This window comes from Lucilia sericata, unplaced genomic scaffold (assembly GCF_015586225.1).
Source record: "Lucilia sericata isolate MDLA Ls3-8-SP2 unplaced genomic scaffold, ASM1558622v1 Contig000310F_arrow, whole genome shotgun sequence".
In the NCBI taxonomy this organism is placed as follows: Eukaryota; Metazoa; Arthropoda; class Insecta; order Diptera; family Calliphoridae; genus Lucilia; species Lucilia sericata.
The window spans coordinates 308,695-336,552 of record NW_023994334.1 but is presented as its reverse complement, the minus strand read 5'-3'; the positions used below and the strand labels follow the sequence as shown (position 1 = coordinate 336,552).

Below are 27,858 nucleotides of genomic sequence, written 5' to 3'. Positions count from 1 at the left end.
CTTCCTTCGACAAATGAAAACTATTCTTATTCCCAGAATTTCATAATTCTCGGGAATTACGTTCTGAAATCTGTCTATACCGATATTATGACATACATCTTTTAAACATTTTAATAACAAATTATTAAAATTTTGTTAGATATTCCACTTTCTTAACTATCCCAACTTTACATTTGCTATTAGATTAAGTTGGAACTAATGATAGACCCTTCGATAAAATCTTGAAATTGTTTTGATAATTCATTTGTTTAATTAAAAGGAAAAACCAAAACTAATGACTAAATCTTATCTTAATAATTGTTTAAGTACTTTAAGATTATAAGAAATTAATAATCATACAATGTTTGCAGACCTAAACATATAAAAACTTTGAACTTGAAACTAAACCATGTAGTCCTACTCACAACATGTTCCGTTTCGTTACTTTATTGGCTGTAGTCAGCTGTGCTTTTGCCGGCATACTTCCCGGTGATTTGGATGGCCGCATAGTGAATGGTGTTGATACCACCATTCAGGCCCATCCCTATCAAGTGTCGTTGCAAACCAACCGCGGTTTCCATTTCTGTGGTGGTTCCATCATCAGCGAAGATGTTGTTGTTACAGCTGCCCACTGTATGCAAAGATACAAAGCTAGCCAATTCAAAGTACGTCTCGGTTCTACTGAATACAACCAGGGTGGTGTTTTGGTTGCCGTCAAAGCTTTCAAATACCATGAACTTTACAATCCCGATACCATGGTTTACGATGTTGCTGTCATCAAGCTAGCCACACCTGTACGTGAATCTTCCAAAATCCGTTATGTTAAATTGTCTGAGAGAACTCCCGTTACTGGCACTAAGTCTGTTGTTACTGGTTGGGGTGCCTTGTGCGCCGGTTGCAGTGGAGCTCCCAAGATTTTGCAAGAAGTTGAGGTAGATATTATTGATGCTGAACTTTGCGCTTCCCGCAAATACAAGTACGGTGATGAAATCAAGGAAACTATGTTGTGCGCTGCTGCTCTGAGAAAGGATGCTTGCCAAGGTGATTCCGGTGGCCCATTGGTAGCCCACAATGAATTGGTTGGTGTTGTTTCCTGGGGTAGAGGTTGTGCTCTTGCTGCTTATCCCGGTGTTTACTGCGATGTTGCTACTGTCCGCAACTGGATTTTGGAAACCGGCAGAAGATTGTAATTTCTTTAATAGGCTGAATTTATTTTTTTTACCTCTTTTTTAAAATAAAATTTGTTTAATTTTAATTACTCTAAGTGTTTTCTTTTGATTGTAAAATTTAAAGTTTGCAAATTGTAAGAAAAATTACTGGAGAACCTACCAGATATTGAAAAGAATGTAGACTATAGACTAGGCTATTGACTAAACTTTAGGCTATTCTACAGACTAGACTATAGACTTGACTATGGAGTAGACTATAGACTGTACTATTACGTTCTGAAATCTGTCTATCCCGATATTATGATGTACTGAGTTTTGTACTTAAACAATATGTAAAAATTAGAGGTAATCAAAGCGAAGATCATAAGCGTTCAACATGTCTGAATATTGGTCTTTAAACGGTACATGTTTTTAAACCGCAGATGGTTTTCTTATTTTTTAAACATTTTAATAACAAATTATTAACATTTTGTTAGATAGTTATTAGAATATGGACTAGACTATAGACTTGACTATTCACTAGACTCTAGAATAGACTATATACTAAATATAGATAAGTATATAAATTTCCTACAGTGTACTTAATAGAAATATTACAAATTTGTTGGAATTATTTTTTAATTTAAAATTTATTATAACTAATGTGAGACAAATTAATACTATCGCAGAAATCAAAGAAAGACGTGTTATAATGCTTCGATATAAATTAATACCTCTGGCTTATAAAGCTTATGAAAATAGTAGACATGTTACAGTTATTGTTGGTAAAAAACTATGGCAATTAAGATAAAGATAAAAACTTGAAGTGGTCACGACACAATGTCTGAAATTTAGAAACTAATTATATAGTCTTCATTAATAACATGTTGCGTTTTGTAACTCTATTCTCTTGGGTCACTAGTGCTTTGGCCGGCACTCTACTCGATGCGGGTGGGCACTTCTGTGGTGGTTCCATTATTAGTGAAGGTATTGAATATTTAAAATGAAAACACAACATATTTTAATTCTGGACATTAAAGTAAATTTATTTAAAACACAAAATCATCAAGAAATTTATAAATCTCTAGCGGTCTTTTCGATCCAGCTGCGTACAGAGGCAACATCACAGTAAACACCAGGATAAGCAATACGTCCACAACCATTACCCCAGGAAACCACACCAACCAATTTATTTTGAGCCACCAATGGGCCACCAGAATCACCTTGGCAAGCATCCTTTTTGAGAGCATAAGCACACAACATAGTTTCCTTGATTTGATCACCATATTTATATTCACTGGAAGCACAAACATTTCTATCCACAATATCAACTTCGACTTCTTGTAAAACGGTAGGAGCTTTAGTGCATAGCAGGAAACATTTGGAACCCCAACCAGTAACAACAGCCGTAGTGCCAGTAGCAGGTGTCTTGTCGGCTAATTTAATATAACGGATTTTGGAGGATTCACGTACAGGCGTGGCCATTTTAATGACAGCTACATCGTACTCTTTAGTTTTGGGATTGTAACCTTCATGACTGCGGAATGACTTGACAGCAACCAATTCACCTCCAGTATTGTAAGCAGTAGAACCAAGACGTACTTTAAACTCATGAGCTTTGTATTTTTGCATACAATGGGCGGCTGTTACAATAATGTCCTCGCTGATGATGGAAGCGCCACAGAAATGGAAACCACTATTGGTTTGCAAAGACACCTGATAGGGATGAGCCTGTATAGTGGTATCAACACCATTTACTATGCGACCATCCAATTCTTCGGGTATAGAGGCAGCGAAGGCACAACCGATTAAAGCGAATAAGACTATGAAGCGGAACATGTTGTAGGAAAGACTATGGGAATAATTTTAACGCTCAAGGTTTTTATATGAAACGATTGCAATGTTCTGTATCTTAAGGGTACTAATTAATGGCAAACTATACATTTAAAAAAATTCCAGTTTATTTTTAAGATAAGGCTAGTTGTCTTATAAATGTCTTGCTTTACTATACCAATTAGATTATCTATCAAGGTTGATTACAAAAATAATGAAAGTAAAACATTATTCTATTAATAATTAACCATTAGATTACCAATAAGTACTTTGGGAAAATTGCGAAAAAGTTTTGCAAAATACCAATGACGTGTAATTCTTTAGAAGTTTAAAATACTTTGGTTTTTCTGTTATCAAATAGCTAAGAACAATTATAGATAATTAGAAAAGTTAGACTAGATTTTCACAAATAACCCTGTCAGAAATTTGTAACAATTTATTTAAACAAAATAATTTTAATACATTAGTACATTTGCTAGGGGACTAACGACTTAACCGAATTCTAGAAATAATATTTTTAACTTCGCAATGCATTTTTAACTTACTTATTGTCTAAAATTTCAATCGATTTCTAAATGATTTTTCTTAAAAAAACGTATAATAGATATATGACTTTGTATTAAAACTAAGGCGTTTGATACTAATTGTGACATTACTCTAAACCATGCCGATCGGTCCATGCCACCACAGAAAATTTCTTTTTTACTGGTTAAAAAAATCGCAAATCGTTCACACTGTAATGAAAAAAAAAGTACAAATTACTCGAGACTAAGGTCTAATTAAGTCCTGACTAAAGTCCATATTTTAGACATTAGTCTACAGTCCAGACTATAGTCTGTAGTCCAGACTGTAATATATAGTCCATAATACAATCTTTAGTTCAGACAGTAGTCTATAGTTCAGTCTACTAAATTCGTCTAGACTCTAGCCTATAATCCAGACTATAGTCTATAGTCCAGACTATAGTCTATAGTCCAGACTATAGTCTATAGTCCAGACTATAGTCTATAGTCCAGACTATAGTCTATAGTCCAGACTATAGTTTATAGTCCAGACTATAGTCTATAGTCCAGACTATAGTTTATAGTTTAGACTATAGTCTATATTCCAGACTATAGTCTATAGTCCAGACTATAGTTTATAGTCCAGACTATAGTCTATAGTCCAGACTATAGTCTATAGTCCAGACTATAGTCTATAGTCCAGACTAGTCTATAGTCCAGATTATAGTCTATAGTCCAGACTATAGTCTATAGTCCAGACTATAGTCTATAGTCCAGACTATAGTCTATAGTCCAGACTATAGTCTATAGTCCAGACTATAGTCTATAGTCCAGACTATAGTCTATAGTCCAGACAATAGTCTATAGTCCAGACTATAGTCTATAGTCCAGACTATAGTCTATAGTCCAGACTACAGTCTATAGTCCAGACTATAGTCTATAGTCCAGACTATAGTCTATAGTCCAGACTATAGTCTATAGTCCAGACTATAGTCTATAGTCCAGACTATAGTCTATAGTCCAGACTATAGGCTATAGTCCAGACTATAGTCTATAGTCTGAACTATAGTCTATAGTCCAGACTATAGTCTATAGTCCAGACTATAGGCTATAGTCCAGACTATAGTCTATAGTCTGAACTATAGACTAGTCCAGACTACAGTCTATAGTCCAGACTAGTCTATAGTTCAGACTAAATTCGTCCAGACTCTAGCCTATAGTCCAGACTATAATCTATAGTACAGACTATAGTCTATAGTTCTATAATCTGTGGTCCAGATATCTGTCTCTAATCCTGACTATAGTCCATAGTGCTTCCTATAGTCTGTAATCGTGAAAAAGTATTTTAAATAAAATTTTAATTTTGTAATATATTACCTCTTCGTCGAGCGCTGTCTTTTCATTGAACATTTGTAGCAACACTATTAATTGTTTAAAACTCTCGCCAATCATGTCGCACATTAAATCTGTTATATAAAAGTCTATAGAAAAAATCAAATAAGAAATACCACCCAGTATTAAATACATTTGATCAATTTGATAATGAAAGATGAATACGTAACCAAAATAAGCAACAATAATAAAACAAAATGTGGAATATAAACGACTTGTTAACAATTGAAATTGAAAGACTTTTAGCAATTGCTTTAAAATATCGCCTAATTCTGCATGTGTTTCTAAAATTGTTTGAATTTCATGACCCAATAGTTTGTGATCCGGGGGTGGCTTTCCCAGTTTCTGGTTAATACTGTCTAAATGATAGTTAAGATGTTGCAGTAGACGACAAATGTTCCAAAGCATTTCGAAAAAACCAAACATTACTACAACCATCATATTCATAATAGTGGCATTACATATCACCAGTATCCAGCGCAACCACTTCAAAGTTTCTAATGATATGCGCGATGCAATGCCAAAAGAAATGATATGCATGTATAATAAGATGGCATATTTTATATAGCGAATTTGCTTAAATCGTTTATCGATTTTTCTGTTGCGATAATATTTTTTGTAATATTTCCATTTAAGTTTTTTTAATTGAACCTTCAGTTGAATATCTTTAATTTCTCGCCACTTCCTGTGAAGTACTGTATAAAATACTGCTACAACGCGCAGTATCAGATTTAGATGGGTAACAGTTTTTATAAGTGGATGTAAATGTGGTGCAGTTTCAAACATTTCCAAGCTCTTATGGCCAAAATATACCAGCAGAAATAAACAAAAAATATTTGATAGTCCAGCAATAAGACGTGTTAATATGGTTCGATGATATGTGTTCGAATTTTCTTCATATAGATATGACGTTGCTCCAATAATAACAGGGTAATATTGACAAAATTTCTTGTAAAACTCTTTCATTAAATCCATTATAAATTAATTTCTTTTTATGAAGTTTATGCTTGTAATATTTGTTACGTACTGGGGTGAATTTTCGAATAGTTGTTGTGTTTATAGAAGTTAATGGGTTAAGATTTTACGATAATATTATATCTGGAATATTTAAGTAGTTCTTTTTAATAAATAATGTTTTCATTATAAGCAAGTTAGAGTGCTATATTCGGCTGAGCCGAATCTTAAATACCCTCCACCAGCTACTTTTATGTTAAAAAAAATTCTTATTTTTTTCGAGGTTGTTTTAAATTTTGATTCATAACTTTTCCCGGTGTGAACCGATTTTGCCCATTTTCAATACCAAACAACTTAGGAAAATGAAGAACATTTTGGGTGAATTTGATTAAACTCTATTGCTTCGTTTTATCGTGAGCGAGTTTTACACAGACAGACGGACATACGGACATAGCTAAATCGACTCAGAATTTGATAAGGACCCAGAATATATGTACTTTGTTGGGTCTCAGATGAATATTTCTTGGTGTTACACACGGAATGACAAAGTTATATATACCCTCTATCACCACTGATGGTGGTGGAGGGTATAATAAGAGGGGTATGTTGCCTGGAATGTTTTGGTCACGAGCGACATTTGTACCCACTTTTAACATCTGTTATATGTTTCAATATAGACTAGACTATATTAAATAGGCAATAGACTAGACTAGACTAGACTATAGACTAGACTATAGACTAGACTATAGACTAGACTATAGACTAGACTATAGACTAGACTAATAGACTAGACTATAGACTAGACTATAGACTAGACTATAGACTAGACTATAGACTAGACTATAGACTATAGACTAGACTATAGACTAGACTATAGACTAGACTATAGACTAGACTATAGACTAGACTATAGACTAGACTATAGACTAGACTATAGACTAGACTATAGACTAGACTATAGACTAGACTATAGACTAGACTATAGACTAGACTATAGACTAGACTATAGACTAGACTATAGACTAGACTATAGACTAGACTATAGACTAGACTATAGACTAGACTATAGACTAGACTATAGACTAGACTATAGACTAGACTATAGACTAGACTATAGACTAGACTATAGACTAGACTATAGACTAGACTATAGACTAGACTATAGACTAGACTATAGACTAGACTATAGACTAGACTATAGACTAGACTATAGACTAGACTATAGACTAGACTATAGACTAGACTATAGACTAGACTATAGACTAGACTATAGACTAGACTAGACTAGACTATAGACTAGACTATAGACTAGACTATAGACTAGACTATAGACTAGACTATAGACTAGACTATAGACTAGACTATAGACTAGACTATAGACTAGACTATAGACTAGACTATAGACTAGACTATAGACTAGACTATAGACTAGACTATAGACTAGACTATAGACTAGACTATAGACTAGACTATAGACTAGACTATAGACTAGACTATAGACTAGACTATAGACTAGACTATAGACTAGACTATAGACTAGACTATAGACTAGACTATAGACTAGACTATAGACTAGACTATAGACTAGACTATAGACTAGACTATAGACTAGACTATAGACTAGACTATAGACTAGACTATAGACTAGACTATAGACTAGACTATAGACTAGACTATAGACTAGACTATAGACTAGACTATAGACTAGACTATAGACTAGACTATAGACTAGACTATAGACTAGACTATAGACTAGACTATAGACTACACTATAGACTAGACTATAGACTAGACTATAGACTAGACTATAGACTAGACTATAGACTATAGACTAGACTATAGACTAGACTATAGACTAGACTAGACTAGACTATAGACTAGACTAGACTAGACTATAGACTAGACTATAGACTGTGATGTTTACTGTGATGTAGCTTAATGCGCAGCTGGATTGAAAAGACTGCCAAGGAATTGTGATTGTCTTAAAGAGTTGGATTTGTTTGTTAAAGGAGGTAAATCATTTTTTTGATACTTGTTTAATTGAAATGTTTTATTGGGTGTTTTGAAATAATGGGGTTGTAGCTTCTGGTTAACATCGAAAGCGATTCAAATCGGCGAGTTTTAAATAAATCTTGTCTTCAGTTTAGATGTTGCAATATTGATGGGACTTGTTCTAGTTCTAAAACTTTATAGGAAAGCCAACTCTGATAAACCAGCAATCTAGAGTGTATAGTGCAAATTTTAAGGCGATCTAAAGGTGTGAAGTGACCTTCTCTTGACATTTTGCTTTTCAAGGAAATTTGATCATTATCAGCTTAGAAGGACCATTTCTTAGTTCTAAAACCTGTCACTTTTATATATCAAAATTAACAACTTGCTGAAGCTTTCTGTAACCATTCTGTCGATAATTTTAGTTAGAAATCTAAAGAACCATTACACTAGAAAAAAAGAACCATTTAAAAAGGAAACAGTCTTGTATAATTATGAACATTTACAAAATTTTATTAACAACTCAAACTCCTCAAGAAATTTACAAATCTCTAGCCGTCTTTTCGATCCAGCTGCGTACTGAGGCAACATCACAGTAAACACCAGGATAGCCGTTACGACCACAGCCATTACCCCAAGAAACCACGCCAACCAAACGGCTTTGAGCCACCAAGGGGCCACCAGAATCACCTTGACAAGAATCCTTCTTCACACCATAAGCACACAACATAGTTTCTTTGATTTGGTCACCGTACTTGTACTCGTTGGAAGCACAAACTTTTTTATCCACAATATCAACTTCGACTTCTTGCAAAACAGTAGGAGTTTTAGTGCATAACAGGAAACATTTGGAACCCCAACCAGTAATAACAGCCAAAGTACCAGTAGCAGGTGTCCTCTCAGTCAATTTAATGTAACGGATTTTGGAGGATTCACGCACTGGCGTGGCCATTTTAATGACTGCAACATCATATTCTTTAGTTTTGGGATTGTAACCTTCATGACTGCGGAAAGACTTGACAGCAACCAATTCACCACCGGCATTGTATTGAGTGGAACCAAGACGTACTTTGAATTCATAAGCTTTGTATTTTTGCATACAATGGGCGGCTGTTACGATGATGTCCTCGCTGATGATCGAGCCGCCACAGAAATGGAAGCCACTGTTGGTTTGCAAAGAAACCTGATAGGGATGAGCCTGTATGGTGGTATCAACACCATTTACTATGCGACCATCCAAGTCTTCGGGTATAGAGGCGGCAAAAGCGCAACCGATAATGGCGAGTAAAGCTGTGCAACGGAACATGTTGAAGAAAAGACTATGGGGTTTAGTTTTACTCTAAACGTTTTTATATGAAACGATTTCTGTCTTCTTAATCTTCTTTGTATTAAAGGCGTTTTATTTCGCAAAGATAATTGTTAAATTTCCCCAGTTATCGCGATAAGCCGTTTACTTCTGTTATTAAGTATATTAATCTTGTTTTAATGATAAGTAGTACAAGTACATTTAGCTAAAAATTCGACGACTAGAATTCAAGTTATCAGGCTTTGGGGAAAATTTATTTTTATTTGGTATAATTTCTATAGATATTTCAGATGTATGGAGAATTCCTATTTGTCTATAATACTTAGTATACAGATAAGTAAGGAAACTAACACGCGTAACTGTTTCTTTGGGAGTGATTGTAGTTTTTAGGAAAACTGTCACTTTAGCATGAAGATTTCTTGGAAGGGATATTTTGTGAAAGGTCAATGGTTCAAAGTCAAAGGTTTAATCAAAAGCCAAATGTTTGACCTAAATGGATAAGTTCCGTTTTTTGGGATATTACTAAAGTGAATCATAATTGAACGATAATTTCCTTTGCCAATCGAGTTTAAAATGAATTGGGAAATTGTCTGCTTTTTGTACGATTCAGACATGTTAAATTGCGTCTTTCCTTTCGCAAAATTTTCTACATTATTTAGTTTAAATACTAAGTATACCACAACACAACGCCAGGGTTATTTGTGAAATTCTGGTCTAACTTTTCTAACAATTATTATTTGTTCTTAGCTATATATATGATAACAGAAAAACCAAACTTCTAAAGAATTACTCGTCATTGCGAATTTTAAAAATTTTTTTCGCAATTTTCCCAAAGTACTTATTTTAATTGGTACTCTAACGGTTTATTATTATTAGAATTAAATTTAACTTTTATTAGCATTGTTATCAACCTTGATAGATAATCTAATTGGTATAGTAGATCAAGACATTTACGATGTTAATACTTTCTAAAAGTGGTTTCTTGGGGTAACGGTTGTGGTCGTAATGCTTATACTGGTGGTAACCATGATGTTGCCTCTGTACGTAGCTGGATCGAGAAAACTGCCAGGGATTTGTAATTTTTTTAATAAGATTGAAGTTTAAATAAAGTTTTTTGAAAGCGTGTGATCTTTAATGCTTTGGCCAGTTGGGTTTTCTAATCAGATTTCTTATCTTTTTAGATAAGATATATTATCAAATGTAATCTACAAACATATCTAAGATAATCTTTTACTTTTGAACGCATAGAATTTCCAAAATTTTAAATTTGATAGGTTAAAGTTAAACGAAATAATCTAGAGAAAAAACATAATCATAAATGGTTCCGCCTTAGTTTATACAAAATATTAAACAATAATAAAAATAAGTAAAAATTTATAATGTAAATTTTCATTGCTCTAATGAAACATAATGGTTTCATTTCTTTCACGAAACTTTCCCTAGAGGGAAGGTCCCATGACTAGTCCTTTGCAAAACCTGTATATTTTTGTAACAAATAAAAAATTAATATATATTTACAAAGATATATTGTTTACGTTAATTCAATGTATCTCTTCATTGTATTAACGTAAATAATTTATTATATTTACGAAATTTTGTCTAGATAAGATTTAAATAAAATTAAAATTTAATTGATTTCTAAATGTTTCTCCTTAAAATAACCTAATATAGATAAATGACTTTGTATTAAAACTAAGGCATTTGATACTAAATGCGACATTTACTCTAAAGCATACCGGTCCATGACACTGCAGAAAATTCCTTTTTTACTTTTTAAATAAATCGAAAATCTCTCGCACTGAAATGAAAGGAAAGTAAAATTTTTTAATTAGTTATTCGAAATGTCTAAGAAATTTACTAGTCTCTAGTATATTTGAAAGGACTGAGGTCAAAATTCTATAGTCCAGACTTAGTCTATAGTTCTTACTATAGTCTATAGTCCACATTATAGTCTATAGTCCAGACTATATTCCGTAGTTCATAATATAGTCTAGCCTATAGGCTATAGTCCAGGCTATAGGCTACTAGTCTATAGTTCAGACTATAGTCTATAATCTACAACAGACTATAGTATACACTATAGTCTATAGTCCAGACTATAGTCTATAGTCCAGAATATAGTCTATGATTTATAGTCCAGACTATAGTATAGACAGAAGCTATAGTACAGACTGTAGTCTATTGTTCAGACTAGGGACTATATTCCAGGCTATAGTCTATAGTCCAGACTATATTCTATAGCACAGACTATATTCTATAGTCCAGACTATAGTATAGATTATAGTCTACAGTCCAGACTATAGTCTATAGTTCAAACTATAATATATAGTTCAGACTCTAGTCTAAAGTCCGGACTATTGTCTATAGTTCAGACTATAATATATACTATAGTCTATAGCACAGACTATAGTATAGTCAAGAATATGGTCTATACTAAAGTCAAGACAGTCTTTAGTCCAGACTTTACTTTATAGTCCATGCTATAGTCTATAGTCCAGACTATAGGCTGTAGTCCATGCTATAGTCTATAGTCCAGAATATAGTCTATAGTCCAGGCTATAGTCTATAGTCCAGAATATAGTCTATAGTCCAGGCTATAGTCTATAGTCAGACTATAGTCTATAGTCCAGACTATAGTCTATAGTCCAGACTATAGTCTATAGTCAGACTATAGTCTATAGTCCAGACTATAGTCTATAGTCCAGACTATAGTCTATAGTCCAGGCTATAGTCTATAGTCCAGGCTATAGTTTATAGTCCAGACTATTGTATATAGTCCAGACTATAGTATATAGTCCAGACTATTGTATATAGTCCAGATTTTGGTCTATACTCCAGACAATAGTCTATAGTCCAGACAATAATCTATAGTCCAGACTATAGTCTCTAGTCCAGACTATAGTATATAGTTCAGACTATAGTATATAGTTCAGACTGTAGTCTATAGTCCAGATTTTGGTCTATACTGCAGACAATAGTCTATAGTCCTGACAATAATCTATAGTCTAGACTATGGTCTATAGTCCAGACTATAGTCTATAGTCCAGACAATAATCTAGAGTCCAGACTATAGTCTCTAGTCCAGACAATAGCTATAATCAGATTATTATTTTTGTATGTATTTAATTACCTCTCCGTTCAGCGATGTCTTTTCATTAAACATTTGTAGCATGATTATTAATTGTTTGAAACTCTCGTTAATCATGTCACGCATTAAATCCTTTACATATAAGTCTATTGACTCAATCAAATAGGAAATACCACCTAGTATTAGGTTGAATTTATCAGTTTGATAGTAAAATGTCACTCAATTCAGCATGAGTTTCCAAAATTCAATTCAATTTCCTGGTCCAATAGTTTATGATCTGGGCGGGGCTTTTCTGCTTTCTGATAAATAGTGCCCAATTGGTAGTTCAGATGTTGCAATAGGCGACAAATATTCCAAAGCATTATGAAAAATCCAAACATTACTACTACCATCATATTCATAATAGTGACATTACAAATTATCAGAACCCAACGCCACCATTTCAAAGTTCCTACACAGAGGGGAAAAAATATACACGCCTGGTACCATCAAATTTTTCAATAACATCCGTTGTCATGTATATACAAGAACATCTAATGTTGACCACGCAACGTTGTCAACATTGCAACAATTCGTTGTTGCAATCTAAATTTTATGCACATCCGTTGTCTAAAAGTTTACAAACGTGGTAAGCTCACTATTGACAACGGATTTTGAGCTTACCACGTTTGTTAACTTTTAGACAACGAATGTGCATAAAATTTAGATTGCGACAACGAATTGTTGCAATGTTGACAACAGTGCTGGAAACGTTTATCGATTTCTCTATTGCAATAATATATTTCGTAATACTTCCTTTAAAGACTTGTTAATTGAGCATTCAATTGAATATCTTTGTTATCTCGCCACTTCCGCACTATCAGATTTAAACGGGTAACAGATTTTATAAGTGGATGTAAATGCGATGCTGTCTCAAACATTTCCATGCTCTTATGACCGAAATATACCAGCAGAAATAAACAAAAAATATTTGATAGTCCAGCAATAAGACGTGTTAGTATGGCTTGATGATAAGTATGTGTTCCAATCGTACTCATACAGATATGATGGTGCCCCAATAAAGATGGGGTAACATTGATAAAATTTCTTGTAAAATTCTTTTATTAAAAACATTTTAAATTACATCCTTTAAATATTTTCTTTTTACGAAGCTTATGCTTTTAATATTTGTTACATACTGAGGTGAAATTTTTAATAATAGTTGTTGTGTTAATAGAAGTTAAAAAAGATTTTACGATAATATTATCGATGAAATATTTAAGTAGTTCTTTTTAATAAATTATGTTTTCGTTATAATTAGGAGGGGGTTTGTTTGCAGGAATGTTAAATATTGCTTGAGTGACATTCGCAAACTATATTTTACACAGTGCTTCAAAGTTAAAGGCGAGAAAATCTTGAAAAAATATAAATTTTTATAAAAATTGAAATTTTGTTAAAAATTTCATTAAGAAATATTGGAAATTTGCATTTGTAACACATCGAGATACAAATTCATTTGTCGAGGACCCAATTATATATATATTCTGATTCCTTATTATATTGTTACACAATCCAGCCTTCAGTGTGTCGAGACGTCTGTCTGAATGTATGTCTGTTTGTCTGTCTGTCTGTTTCTTGGTCTATTTGTCTGCATGACTATAGGGCCCAAACGGGAGAAGCAACCTTCTTTGTTTGGTTTTTAAAATATCGATTCACACATAATTGGTATTACCCAAACGCTTTTATTATTTGGTAAAAATTTTCTTAATTGAAAAAGCTCTAAAAATACAGGAATTTATTTATAAAAAGTATTTACGCATGTTAAAATTAATAATTGTAAAATTATGTTCAAAAATAATTTTATAAAATTATAAACGATTTCAAAAAATTATACTTAATATATAGTTAAATGATACTGTATTAAAATGATTGCATATGCTACTAATTGGGACATTAATTGAAACCATGATGCCCGATCCAAACCATTGCAGAGAATTTCTTTTTTACTCGTTAAATACAATGAGAATCTTTCGCACTGAAATAGAGAAAACAAAAAAGAGACTATAGACTAGACCATAGACTAGACTAGACTATAGGCTAGACTATAGACTAGACTATAGACTAGACTATAGACTAGACTATAGACTAGACTATAGACTAGACTATAGACTAGACTATAGACTAGACTATAGACTAGACTATAGACTAGACTATAGTAGACTAGACTATAGACTAGACTATAGACTAGACTATAGACTAGACTATAGACTAGACTATAGGCTAGACTATAGACTAGACTATGGACTAGACTATAGACTAGACTATAGACTAGACTATAGACTAGACTATAGACTAGACTATAGACTAGACTATAGACTAGACTATAGACTAGACTATAGACTAGACTATAGACTAGACTATAGACTAGACTATAGACTAGACTATAGACTAGACTATAGACTAGACTATAGACTAGACTATAGACTAGACTATAGACTAGACTATAGACTAGACTAGACTATAGACTAGACTATAGACTAGACTATAGACTAGACTAAGACTAAAGATATAGACTAGACTATAGACTAGACTAGACTATAGACTAGATTATAGACTAGACTATAGACTAGACTATAGACTAGACTATAGACTAGACTATAGACTAGACTATAGACTAGACTATAGACTAGACTATAGACTAGACTATAGACTAGACTATAGACTAGACTATAGACTAGACTATAGACTAGACTATAGACTAGACTATAGACTAGACTATAGACTATAGACTAGACTATAGACTAGACTATAGACTAGACTATAGACTAGACTATAGACTAGACTATAGACTAGACTATAGACTAGACTATAGACTAGACTATAGACTAGACTATAGACTAGACTATAGACTAGACTATAGACTAGACTATAGACTAGACTATAGACTAGACTATAGACTAGACTATAGACTAGACTATAGAAGACTATAGACTAGACTATAGACTAGACTATAGACGAGACTATAGACTAGACTATAGACTAGACTATAGACTAGACTATAGACTAGACTATAGACTAGACTATAGACTAGACTATAGACTAGACTATAGACTAGACTATAGACTAGACTATAGACTAGACTATAGACTAGACTATAGACTAGACTATAGACTAGGACTATAGACTAGACTATACGACTAGACTAGACTATACGGCTAGACTATAGACTAGACTATAGACTAGACTATAGACATAGACTATAGACTAGACTATAGACTAGACTATAGACTAGACTATAGACTAGACCATATAGGCTAGACTATAGACCTAGACATAGACTAGACTATAGACACTTCGGACTAGACTATAGACTAGACTATAGGACTAGACTATAGGACTAGACTATAGACTGCTATAGACTAGACTATAGCTAGACTATAGACTAGGACTATAGGACTAGGACTATAGGACTAGACTTATAGACTAGACTATAGACTAGACTATAGACTAGGACTATGCAGACTTAGACTATAGAACTAGACTATAGGACTAGACTATAGACTAGACTAGACTAAGACTTAGACTACTTAGACTAGACTATAGGACTAGACTATAGACTAGACTATAGACTAGACTATAGACTAGACTATAGGCTAGACTATAGACTAGGCTATAGACTAGACTATAGGCTAGACTATAGACTAGGCTATAGACTAGACTATAGACTAGACTATAGACTAGACTATAGGCTAGACTATAGACTAGACTATAGACTAGACTATAGACTAGACTATAGACTAGACTATAGACTAGACTATAGACTAGACTATAGACTAGACTATAGACTAGACTATAGGCTAGACTATAGACTAGACTATAGACTAGACTATAGGCTAGACTATAGACTAGACTATAGACTAGACTATAGACTAGACTATAGACTAGACTATAGACTAGACTATAGACTAGACTATAGACTAGACTATAGACTAGACTAGAGACTAGACTATAGACTAGACTATAGACTAGACTATTGCCTAGACTATAGACTAGACTATAGACTAGACTATAGACTAGACTATAGACTAGACTATAGACTAGACTATAGACTAGACTATAGACTAGACTATAGACTAGACTATAGACTAGACTATAGACTAGACTATAGACTAGACTATAGACTAGACTATAGACTAGACTATAGACTAGACTATAGACTAGACTATAGACTAGACTATAGACTAGACTATAGACTAGACTATAGACTAGACTATAGACTAGACTATAGACTAGACTATAGACTAGACTATACTAGACTAGACTAGACTATAGACTAGACTATAGACTAGACTATAGACTAGACTATAGACTAGACTATAGACTAGACTCTAGACTAGGCTGTAGACTATCCTGTAGATTAGTTGAAATATTGATTGTATATTTAAATTTAATTACCTCTTCGTCTAGCGATTCATTTTCGTTGAACATATGCAGCTTCATTATCAATTGTTTAAAACTTTCACTTATCTGGTCACAGATTAATTCCGTAAGATAAAAGTCAATGCTGAAAATAAAAGTTGAAATAGCACCCACAATTAAATAAAATTTTCAACATGATAGTTGGCGAACAAGAAAACATAACCATAATACGATACAATTACAAAACACATGGTAACATATATACGATTTGTTATCAATTGAAATATATAGAGATTGAGCAATTCCATTAATATGCCACACAATTGTGCAAAAGTTTCTAGTATAGTTTCAGTTTCAATTGCCAACAATTTCAGGTTAAAGCCTGGCATTTTTAGTTTCTGATAAATATTGTCCAAATGATGATTGAGTTGATACAATAGCTGGCAAATGTTCCAAATCATTTTGAAAAATCCAAACATTACTATCATAATCATATTTAAAATAGTGGCATTACAAATTACAAAAATCCATCTGTACCAGTACAATGTTCCTACCGAAATTTGTATTGAAATGCCAAAAGAAATGATGTGTATGTAGAATAATATTGAGAATTTAACATAGAATAGAAGCTTAAAACGTTTATCGAGCTCTCTATTACAATAATATTTTTCATAATACTTCCTTTTAATTCGTGTGAGTCGGGCCTTCAACTGAATGTCTTTGTTTTCTCGCCATTTCCTGTGAAGTATTGTGTAAAGTATTGCTAAATTACGCACTACTACTATATTTTGATGGGTAACAGTTTTCAAAAGCGGTTGTATATATGTTGCGGATTCCAACATTTCTAAGGACGTGCGGTCCAAATATACCAACAGAAATAAACCATAAATATTTGATATTCCAGCTATAAGACGTGTTAATATGGTTTGACGATAAGTGTTCGAATTTTTCTCATACAGATATGATGTTGCCCCGATAAAGACGGGATAATATTGACAAAATTTTTTATAAATTTCCTTTACTGTAAACATTATAATTCACTTTTTTTAATTTTTTTTAAAATAAGTTTATGCTTGAAATGCTAGTTTTATACTAATGAGGTGAAAATTTTTGTATAGTTGTTGGGGGAATAGAAAAAAGATTTTACGGTTAGGTTATCGATGAAATATTAAAATAAATCTTTTTCATAAATTGTGTTTTTGCTATAATTAGAGGGGTTTAGTTTGCTGGAATGTCAAATTTTATTATTTCTGGTGTCATTCGCCACATAGCCACCCATTTTAATAACCTGTTAAGCGTTTAAATCTAGGACAATGCTGTTAATGCAATATTTTACACAGTGCTGCAATTTTTTAGTTAGTTAGGTAGTTAGTTAGTTAGCTAGCTAGCTAGCTAGCTAGTTAGTTAGTTAGTTAGTTAGTTAGTTAGTTAGTTAGTTAGTTAGTTAGTTAGTTAGTTAGTTAGTTAGTTAGTTAGTTAGTAGTTAGTTAGTAGTTAGTAGTTAGTTAGTTAGTAGTTAGTTAGTTAGTTAGTTAGTTAGTTAGTTAGTTAGTTAGTTAGTTAGTTAGTTAGTTAGTTAGTTAGTTAGTTAGTTAGTTAGTTAGTTAGTTAGTTAGTTAGTTAGTTAGTTAGTTAGTTAGTTAGTTAGTTAGTTAGTTAGTTAGTTAGTTAGTTAGTTAGTTAGTTAGTTAGTTAGTTAGTTAGTTAGTTAGTTAGTTAGTTAGTTAGTTAGTTAGTAGTTAGTTAGTTAGTTAGTTAGTTAGTTAGTTAGTTAGTTAGTTAGTTAGTTAGTTAGTTAGTTAGTTAGTTAGTTAGTTAGTTAGTTAGTTAGTTAGTAGTTAGTTAGTTAGTTAGTTAGTAGTTAGTTAGTTAGTTAGTTAGTTAGTTAGTTAGTTAGTTAGTTAGTAGTTAGTTAGTTAGTTAGTTAGTTAGTTAGTTAGTTAGTTAGTTAGTTAGTTAGTTAGTTAGTTAGTTAGTTAGTTAGTTAGTTAGTTAGTTAGTTAGTTAGTTAGTTAGTTAGTTAGTTAGTTAGTTAGTTAGTTAGTTAGTTAGTTAGTAGTAGTTAGTTAGTTAGTTAGTTAGTTAGTTAGTTAGTTAGTTAGTTAGTTAGTATACATCCTCCTATCAACCTAGTTAGTTAGTTAGTTAGTTAGTTAGTTAGTTAGTTAGTTAGTTAGTAGTTAGTTAGTTAGTTAGTTAGTTAGTTAGTTAGTTAGTTAGTTAGTTAGTTAGTAGTTAGTTAGTTAGTTAGTTAGTTAGTTAGTTAGTTAGTTAGTTAGTAGTTAGTTAGTTAGTTAGTTAGTTAGTTAGTTAGTTAGTTAGTTAGTTAGTTAGTTAGTTAGTTAGTTAGTTAGTTAGTTAGTTAGTTAGTTAGTTAGTTAGTTAGTTAGTTAGTTAGTTAGTTAGTTAGTTAGTTAGTTAGTTAGTTAGTTAGTTAGTTAGTTAGTTAGTTAGTTAGTTAGTTAGTTAGTTAGTTAGTTAGTTAGTTAGTTAGTTAGTTAGTTAGTAGTTAGTTAGTTAGTTAGTTAGTTAGTTAGTTAGTTAGTTAGTTAGTTAGTTAGTTAGTTAGTTAGTTAGTTAGTTAGTTAGTTAGTTAGTTAGTTAGTTAGTTAGTTAGTTAGTTAGTTAGTTAGTTAGTTAGTTAGTTAGTTAGTTAGTTAGTTAGTTAGTTAGTTAGTTAGTTAGTTAGTTAGTTAGTTAGGTTAAGTTAATCGTTAATCTAATAATTGAATTTTGATTAAAATTTTAATGAACATTTTAAAAATTGAGATTTCGTACCTAACTTTCTGTAAAAAGCAATCGAGTTTATCTTTATGAAAACTGCGAGGCAATTTAGTCTTCAAAACCATTCAGTGTTAGTTTATTATGTATGAAACCTTCCAAAGATTTTCTTACACAACTATTCGCTAATTGGTTAAGCAATTTCTTATACAGAAACTTTTCTAATTTTTCCAATAGTTATTGAAAAACTTTGCCCAATTAAGTTATTAAGTCTTGTATAACTAATAGCAACTAAAAGCATATAAATACCCTTTCTCAGTAGTTCAGATAGCAAGTCAGAAGTGTTTCTTTAAATTTTTGTGTCTAAAAGAATAATAATTCATTAAAGAAAGTTTAAACATTTTAAAATGTCTTTAAAATTTCTTTCTTCTAGTTATCCTTTACTTGACTATTACTTTTATGTGCCCAAATATTGTCTAAGGATAATGGGTTTTTGGCCTCAAACTCCTAAAACTACATTACATCAATTGTGGGCTGCTAGTAATTTTCTTATACTCTTGATAGGCGTGTTAACTGAAATGCATGCTGGCTTTTCAGCTTTAACTTACGATTTGGAAAAGGGACTGGATACTTTATGTCCAGCGGGTACCTCGGCGGTGACTTTATTGAAAATGGTATTGATCTTTTACTATCGCAAAGATATAAATTATGTTTTAAAGAAAATGCATGGCATGTTGTATGATGAAGGAGCTAGTGGTCAAATTCTACGGAAACATCATAAAATTATAAGAAAATTTTCGGTTTTGGCGGCACGTTTTAATTTTGCTCCCTTTTTAACAGGTTTTATAACCAATACCACTTATATATTAAAGCCCTTGATAATGGCCTGGATATTTTGGTCGAAGGGTAAGGAAATACAATGGACCACACCGTTTAATATGACGTGGGTATAGATTTTTGTAAAATTCCATACAAAGAAAATTATATTTTATTAATTTTTCTTTTAAAGCATGCCCCGCATTTTGCTACACGCTCCTTTATTCCCCTTGGCTTATATTTTTACCGCCTATACAGGTTTTATAACCATTTTCATATTTTCCGGTTGTGATGCTTTTTATTTTGAATTTTGTTCTCATATTGCGAGTCTATTACAAATGTTACAATCCGATATTGAGTCTTTATTCGACATGTTTGAGAATAGATTGATATTGTCGGAAAAGGAAAATCAATATGTTGAAAATCGTTTAAAGATTATAATAAGACGTCACAATGAGATTAACGATTTGACTTATTTCTTTAGAAAACGTTATACTGTTATAACTTTGGCTCACTTCGTATCGGCTGCTTTAGTTATTGGGGCTAGTATTTTTGATTTGATGACGGTAAGTTGTAGAAAGGGAATTTTAAAATGGTAGGGACTTGTAACTAGATTTTTTTCTCAAAACATTTTTTTTTACCTTTTTATTAACAAAATTTTCACTTTCATTTCAGTATACCGGTTTTGGCCGACTTATTTACGTGGCCTACACTGTAGCTGCCTTATGTCAATTAATGGTTTACTGTTATGGCGGCAGTATGGTGGCTGAAAATGTTTGTATTAAAAACGATTTTATACAGAAACAAAACTTGTACTGAAAAAAAAACTTTTTTAAACATTTCCAGAGTGTTGAAATATCGAATGTTATTTTCGGCTGTAATTGGTTTATTTGTAATCAGAAAGTTCGTCGTATGGTACTTTTGATTATTATACGCTCGCAAAGAACTTTAACTATGTCGGTGCCATTTTTTTCACCCTCCCTGGCGACATTTGCTTCGGTAAGTCAATATTTTTGCTAAATTTTTAAAAATATTTTATGATTTTAAAAAATTTATTTTCTACTAAACATTTCGATTTCAATAAATTCGATTTTTCATAAAAATATAAATTTTTCATTAAAAATTTATAATTTTTTCATTAAAATGTGTATTTTTCATTAAAATGTAAATTTTTCATTAAAATGTCGATTTTTCATCAACATTTTTCTTTTTTGATTAAAATCTATTAAAATCCGATTTTTCATTAAAATCTAGACTTTTCTCAAAAAAGTAGATTTTCACTGTGTTAAAAATACTAGTTTTTAACAATGTATTCTTTACAGATTCTACAAACCTCTGGTTCTATTATTGCTTTGGCCTCATCTTTTCAGTAAAATTTTGATATGACTAAGTTGGTCATCGAATATAAAAAAGTTTTACTTTCAAAGTCACATATTTTGTAATGCACTTAGTTATAGTTGACCGTAATAAGTAGTGTAAGTAGTCCCGACTATAGTCCATAGTCCCGGCTATGGTTTATAGTCCCGACTATGTTTTATAGTCCCGACTATGTTTTATAGTCCAGACTATAGTCTATAGTCGGGACTATAGTCTATAGTCTGGACTATAGTCTATAGTCCCGACTATAGTCTATAGTCCCGACTATAGTCTATAGTCCCGACTATAGTCTATAGTCCCGACTATAGTCTATAGTCCCGACTATAGTCTATAGTCCCGACTATAGTCTATAGTCCCGACTATAGTCTATAGTCCCGACTATAGTCTATAGTCCCGACTATAGTCTATAGTCCCGACTATAGTCTATAGTCCCGACTATAGTCTATAGTCCCGACTATAGTCTATAGTCCCGACTATAGTCTATAGTCCCGACTATAGTCTATAGTCCCGACTATAGTTGTAGTCCCGACTATAGTCTATAGTCCCGACTATAGTTATAGTCCCGACTATAATCTATAGTCCCGACTATAGTCTATAGTCCCGACTATAATCTATAGTCCCGACTATAGTCTATAGTCCCGACTATAATCTATAGTCCCGACTATAGTCTATAGTCCCGACTATAATCTATAGTCCCGACTATAGTCTATAGTCCCGACTATAGTCTATAGTCCCGACTATAGTCTATAGTCCCGACTATAGTCTATAGTCCCGACTATAGTCTATAGTCCCGACTATAGTCTATAGTCCCGACTATAGTCTATAGTCCCGACTATAGTCTATAGTCCCGACTATAGTCTATAGTCCCGACTATAGTCTATAGTCCCGACTATAGTCTATAGTCCGACTATAGTCTATAGTCCCGACTATAGTCTATAGTCCCGACTACAGTCTATAGTCCGGACTATAGTATATAGTCCCAACTATAGCCTATAGTCCCGAATATTGACTATTGTCTGGACTATAGTCCAGATTATAGTCTATAGTTCTAGACTTTAGTCTATGGTCCAGATTATATTCTGTAGTCCATATACTAGTCTACATTCTAGACATTAGACTTCAGTCCAGACTACACTGAGAAATATTTAATGTTGAAAATAAATGAAAATGCACTTAGTTATAGTATTGAAAAGCTGACCTTAATAAGTAGTGTAAGAAGTCCAGACCATTGTTTATAGCCACGACAATCGTCTATAGTTCCGATTATAGTCTATAGTCCAGACTATAGTCTCGACGATAGTCTATAGTCCCGATTATAGTCTATTGTCCCGATTATAATCTATGGTCTCGACTATAGTTTATAATGCCGACAATAGTCTATTGTCCCGACTATAGTCCCGAATATTGACTATTGTCTGGACTATAGTCCAGATTATAGTCTATAGTACTAGACTATAGTCTATGGTCGAAACTATAGTCTATAGTCCAGACTATAATCTATAGTTCAGACTACAGTCTGTAGTCCAGATACTAGTCTACATTCTAGACATGAGATTTCGATTATTAATGGAACTTTAAGAATGTAAGATTGAAGAAAATTATATACACATGCATATATTTTATATAAAATTATCTATTTAGTGGACAAAATAATGTTGAGCATTCACTTGTAACAAAAGAATCATATACAATAAAGTCTGTGACATCTGGGTAAAGAATGTTTCCAAATTGATTTTAAACATATCGTATATAGAAATAGATACTGGTAATATTAAAAAACTTAAGGACATTTTTTCAAACTAAAAATAAACAATTAGAAAATTTAATCATTAACAAAATAATAACAATTTTACAATAACATACCTCTTGATTATACGATTTCACACTAAACTCCTTCAGATGATACGAGGTTTTCTCGGTCTTTTTAGTGACCAATTCACACAGCATAAAATACAAATACATATGCAGGCATAGTAGAAGATATAAACTGCTGCCCAATATAGCCTTATAGCGTTCAAGGTCTATATTACCGGAGGCAATATTGACGATAGTAACATAACCTGCCATAGAATTGGTAAGCAATAGGCATAACTGAATCCATAAGTTAATGGGATTAAAGATAACATTCAATTGAACCATTAGAGTGCAGAGATGAAAATGTATAATACTCAATTTAGGATCTAGAATTTCATTTCTCAGTTGATAATTTATGTGACTAAAACTCTCATATATATAGCACAACAGTGAAGCATGATGCAACATGATCAAGTGCTGCAAGCAAACAGCACCGGTTACTATATAAATATTTAGAAAATTCCACCAATCTCGCGTTAAATAAAAAGTCCATATTAAGGAAAACATACTACCAGTATGATAGAGCATTAGAAAATTATTAAAATATAAAAATCTTCTCAATCCGGTATTGCGAGGCACATCAGGAAAGCGATCGAAATATGAAGTTTGTAACATTATAACTTTCTCAAACCACTGCTCTAATTGATGATCCCGTAAGAATCTTGTAAAAACTACCAGCAATATAAATATTAACCTTGAAATTATGGTTAAAGCGTAGGCATATTTTATAACTATATTGTGTTCCATCCATGTAATACTACTTATGTTGGCCACAAATGCTATGGGCAGATAAATTAAAAATATAATATTTTCAACTAAAGCTATAATTTTATACGTTTTCTAAATAGTTAAATGACGATTTTTCATATCAATATTAAGTGATGTATAACCCGCAGCAAGAGCGAGAAGAAGTGCTAGTTTTATTAACCAAATTTCCCAACGTTTCATGTTGAAGAGTTTATGATAGACTAATGTTACGAATTAATAGCTAAAAAATATAGTACAATAGATAAACATCTTTCTTAAATATAACTTCATTAATTATTTAATTTCAATTCGCAATATATTGTTTCGTTATTTCTATTTATATCAGACACCCCGTAAATAGAATAGAAACAGTGACTGTTATATACATGGAGTAATTATTATACTATAGTTTATAGTCGAGAGTATAGTTTATAGTCCAGACTATAGTTTATAGTCCAAACTACAGGTTATAGTCCAAAATATAGGTTATAGCTCATACTATAGTTTTTAGCCCATACTATAGTTTATAGTCAAGACTAAAGTCTATAGTCCATACTATAGTTTAAAGTCCAGACTAAAGTCTATAGTATAGACTATAGTTTATAGTAAAAAATATTGTTAATAGTACAGACTATAGTTTATAGTCGAGACTATAGTTTATAGTCCAGACTATAGTTTATAGTCCAGACTATAGTTTATAGTCCAGACTATAGTTTTTAGTCCAGACTATAGTTTATAGTCCAGACTATAGTTTATAGTCCAGACTATAGTTTTTAGTCCAGACTGTAGTTTATAGTCTATACTATAGTTTAAAGTCAATACTATAGTTTATAGTCCAGACTATTGTTTATAGTCCATACTATAGTTTAAAGTCCAAACTATAGTCTATAGTCCAAACTATAGTTTTAGTTCAGACTAAACTCAATAGTCCAGACTATAGTTTATAGTCCAGACTATAGTTTTTAGTTCAGACTATTGTTTATAGTCCAGACTATAGTTTATAGTCCAGACTAAAGTTTATAGTCCAGACTATAGTTTATAGTCCAGATTATTGTTTATAGTCCATACTATAGTTTAAAGTCCAGACTAAAGTCTATAGTCCAAACTATAGTTTTAGTCCAGACTAAACTCAATAGTCCAGACTATAGTTTATAGTCCAGACTGTTATAGTCCTGACTATAGTTTATAGTCCATACTATAGTTAGTAGCATAGACTATATATTATAGTCCTGACTATAGTTTATAGTCTAGACTATATTTTATAGTCCAGACTATAGTTTATAGTCCAGACTATAGTTTTTAGTCCAGACTATAGTTTATAGTCCAAACTACAGGTTATTTTCCAAACTATAGGTTTGTAGTCCATACTAAAGTTTATAGTCCATTCTATAGTTTCTAGTCAAGACTAAAGTCTGTAGTCTAGATTATAGTTTATAGTCCAGACTATACCTTATAGTACCGGCTATAGTTTATAGTCCAGACTATAGTTTAAAGTCGAGACTATAGTTTATACTCCAGACTATAGTTTATAGTCCATATTATAGTTCAAAGTCCTGACTATAGTTTATAGTCCAAACTATACTATACTATAGTTTATAGTCTGAACCGTTGGGAAAGTAAAAGATTCATTATACATAAATGCTCAAATAGCAATAGTTTTCCAGCAAAAGATTTCATTACAAAGTATGGGATTAAAATGCTTAATTTCGCGAAGAAGCTTTGTAAACGAGGGTGGTAAGTACTTGCCTCCAATGATGTCATTGTGGTAAAATAATGCGTTCAAAAGCCAACGATTAAAAAGCAAAAGAAATAGCGTGTTAAATGTATTGAAACTTTATATTTTTGTATTTAGATTTATGATAGTGCATTTTTAATCAAAAATATCAAACTTTAGATATTCTAGTTGAAAAATAATAATTATTGTCAGAACAATTTCAGCTGACAGCACGAAAAATGATTTCAAATTTACTTTAAATAGGCCACAGATATTTATACTGGGTACAAATACGAAACGTCCCAGGAAAATTTTTTCAAGCTATAATGTAAAAAATATCAAATGTGTTAACGAAATGTTCAGAATTTAGAAATTATTAAAAAGAACCCACCTCATAGACTTCAACTGTGGCATTTTTTTCCAATATGATGTTATCAATCTCTTTTATGGTTTCGCATAACCGATCACATATCGTATAATACAAAAGCAAATCGATACAGATAAGAATATAAACAATTGATTCTCTGGCGTAAAAAAAGAATACTTCCGTAAAGTCAATATTTTTTAAAACGGTAATAACGGTATAACAAAACATCGAATTTAGCACCAATGTACAAACCAATACAAAAAATATGGCTGGTCCAAAGGCTTCATTCACTTGATCCAATAACACAAATAGTTGATAGTAAATTTTAGCAAATGGTTCTGCCATTTGTTGATGTTGCAACATTTTATTTAGTCTTTTTAAACAGTGATCCAAATAATACAATGTTAGGCTATGATGCAGCATTATAAACTGAGGCATAATAATCATATATCTGATTAAATAGTCGTGGCAAAATCTACCCAAATTTCTGTGTATTATATGTGGCACCACTATATATAAACTGTAGCAAATATTGAAGTTAAGTATGAACATTTTGCATATTAGAATCTTTTTCGTTTTAGTGTCAACTGAAATATACTGCCATTTATCAAAATATTTCGTCTGCAATTCGAGACACATTTCCATACAATTCTTCAAGGCCCTGTCGCCTTTAATGTGCCACAACACTAGCGCAATGCACACAAGCACATGAGAAAACTTTTCTCCAACGGACAAGAACCCTGCCACGGGATCATAAATAGCTATATATAATTGATGCTGTACGAAATATAATCTTATTTGATTTATGACGAGAATAATGTAAAACAGATTTTGAATATATACAAAAAGTTTTACAAAAATATGCGATTTAACGGCGCGTCCTTTAAAATCAATATAGAGAGAGATGAAACCCTCAAATAGACCATGACAGAATGTAAAACGTAATAACCAATTAGACCAACTTGACATGATGACTGACTGTTCGCTGCAAGTGGATCCCAATGTTTAAATAGTTCATAATGTTAATTTTAAAGACTTGCACTTTATTTTTATTAATATTGAAAATTTCGTTTTATTAATAAAAAAAATTGTTCAAATTACTAACATTTAAGATATTTATCGCTCAACTGAAATTGCATTTTTAACGAGGTTAGTTTGTAAATTTGGCGGATTTACACAGGTGTCTTCTCTAAAACTTGTCTTGTAGTACTATTCTACGATGGTACGCCTTTAACCATAGGGTAAAGTAGAGTCGACAATTGCCCTCGAAGTTTTTATGTTGCAGTTAGTTAGCTAGTAGGGTTCTATAGTTGAAACTTATCGACTTTTTACGATTTTTGGACTTTTTTGCGATTTAGTGTCATTTTTCATTATTGACTTTTATGTACTTTTATTTACAAAATTTTTGGACTTTTTTGGAACAAAATAGTTCGATTATTTGAAAGTCGATTTATATAACCCTATTAGTTAGTTAGTTAGTTAGTTAGTTAGTTAGTAGTTAGTTAGTTAGTTAGTTAGTTAGTTAGTTAGTAGTTAGTTAGTAGTAGTTAGTTAGTTAGTTAGTTAGTTAGTTAGTTAGTTAGTTAGTTAGTTAGTTAGTTAGTTAGTTAGTTAGTTAGTTAGTTAGTAGTTAGTTAGTTAGTTAGTTAGTTAGTTAGTTAGTTAGTTAGTT

General features: G+C 32.0%; 5 protein-coding genes across 5 annotated transcripts; 2 read left to right on the top strand and 3 right to left on the bottom strand.

Annotated features, from left to right (window-relative positions):
• Positions 1 to 393: 393 nt before the first annotated feature.
• Positions 394 to 1,237, top strand: LOC119603521 (trypsin-like). The gene has a single exon (XM_037955566.1). It carries the CDS (start codon positions 408 to 410, stop codon positions 1,167 to 1,169), a length of 762 nt encoding a protein of 253 aa, XP_037811494.1. The 5' UTR covers positions 394 to 407; the 3' UTR covers positions 1,170 to 1,237.
• Positions 1,238 to 2,146: 909 nt separating this feature from the next.
• LOC119603519 (trypsin-like) lies at positions 2,147 to 2,999 on the bottom strand. Its single transcript, XM_037955564.1, has one exon. It carries the CDS (start codon positions 2,964 to 2,966, stop codon positions 2,202 to 2,204), a length of 765 nt encoding a protein of 254 aa, XP_037811492.1. The 5' UTR covers positions 2,967 to 2,999; the 3' UTR covers positions 2,147 to 2,201.
• Positions 3,000 to 3,408: 409 nt separating this feature from the next.
• Positions 3,409 to 5,278, bottom strand: LOC119603523. The gene is made up of 3 exons (XM_037955567.1): positions 5,026 to 5,278; positions 4,841 to 4,944; positions 3,409 to 3,694 (listed from the first exon to the last, which is right to left on the bottom strand). Exons 1-3 carry the CDS (start codon positions 5,261 to 5,263, stop codon positions 3,521 to 3,523), a joined length of 516 nt encoding a protein of 171 aa, XP_037811495.1. The 5' UTR covers positions 5,264 to 5,278; the 3' UTR covers positions 3,409 to 3,520.
• A 3,007-nt stretch (positions 5,279 to 8,285) lies between these two features.
• Positions 8,286 to 9,143, bottom strand: LOC119603518 (trypsin-like). The gene has a single exon (XM_037955563.1). It carries the CDS (start codon positions 9,102 to 9,104, stop codon positions 8,340 to 8,342), a length of 765 nt encoding a protein of 254 aa, XP_037811491.1. The 5' UTR covers positions 9,105 to 9,143; the 3' UTR covers positions 8,286 to 8,339.
• A 10,575-nt stretch (positions 9,144 to 19,718) lies between these two features.
• On the top strand, positions 19,719 to 21,553 carry LOC119603515 (odorant receptor 10a). The gene is made up of 5 exons (XM_037955559.1): positions 19,719 to 20,254; positions 20,321 to 20,693; positions 20,803 to 20,901; positions 20,974 to 21,126; positions 21,450 to 21,553. Exons 1-5 carry the CDS (start codon positions 19,719 to 19,721, stop codon positions 21,498 to 21,500), a joined length of 1,212 nt encoding a protein of 403 aa, XP_037811487.1. The 3' UTR covers positions 21,501 to 21,553.
• The last annotated feature ends 6,305 nt before the right edge of the window (positions 21,554 to 27,858 follow it).

Coding starts and splice junctions, on each gene's coding strand:
- LOC119603521 (XM_037955566.1), top strand. CDS start 408: ATGTTCCGTTTCGTTACTTTATTGGCTGTAGTCAGCTGTGCTTTTGCC.
- LOC119603519 (XM_037955564.1), bottom strand. CDS start 2,966: ATGTTCCGCTTCATAGTCTTATTCGCTTTAATCGGTTGTGCCTTCGCT.
- LOC119603523 (XM_037955567.1), bottom strand. CDS start 5,263: ATGCTTTGGAACATTTGTCGTCTACTGCAACATCTTAACTATCATTTA. Junction 4,945..5,025: donor TATTATTGTTGCTTATTTTG/GTTACGTATTCA, acceptor TTTTTTCTATAG/ACTTTTATATAACAGATTTA. Junction 3,695..4,840: donor AGACAGCGCTCGACGAAGAG/GTAATATATTAC, acceptor TTTTCATTACAG/TGTGAACGATTTGCGATTTT.
- LOC119603518 (XM_037955563.1), bottom strand. CDS start 9,104: ATGTTCCGTTGCACAGCTTTACTCGCCATTATCGGTTGCGCTTTTGCC.
- LOC119603515 (XM_037955559.1), top strand. CDS start 19,719: ATGTCTTTAAAATTTCTTTCTTCTAGTTATCCTTTACTTGACTATTAC. Junction 20,255..20,320: donor ACCACACCGTTTAATATGAC/GTGGGTATAGAT, acceptor TTTCTTTTAAAG/CATGCCCCGCATTTTGCTAC. Junction 20,902..20,973: donor GCAGTATGGTGGCTGAAAAT/GTTTGTATTAAA, acceptor AAACATTTCCAG/AGTGTTGAAATATCGAATGT.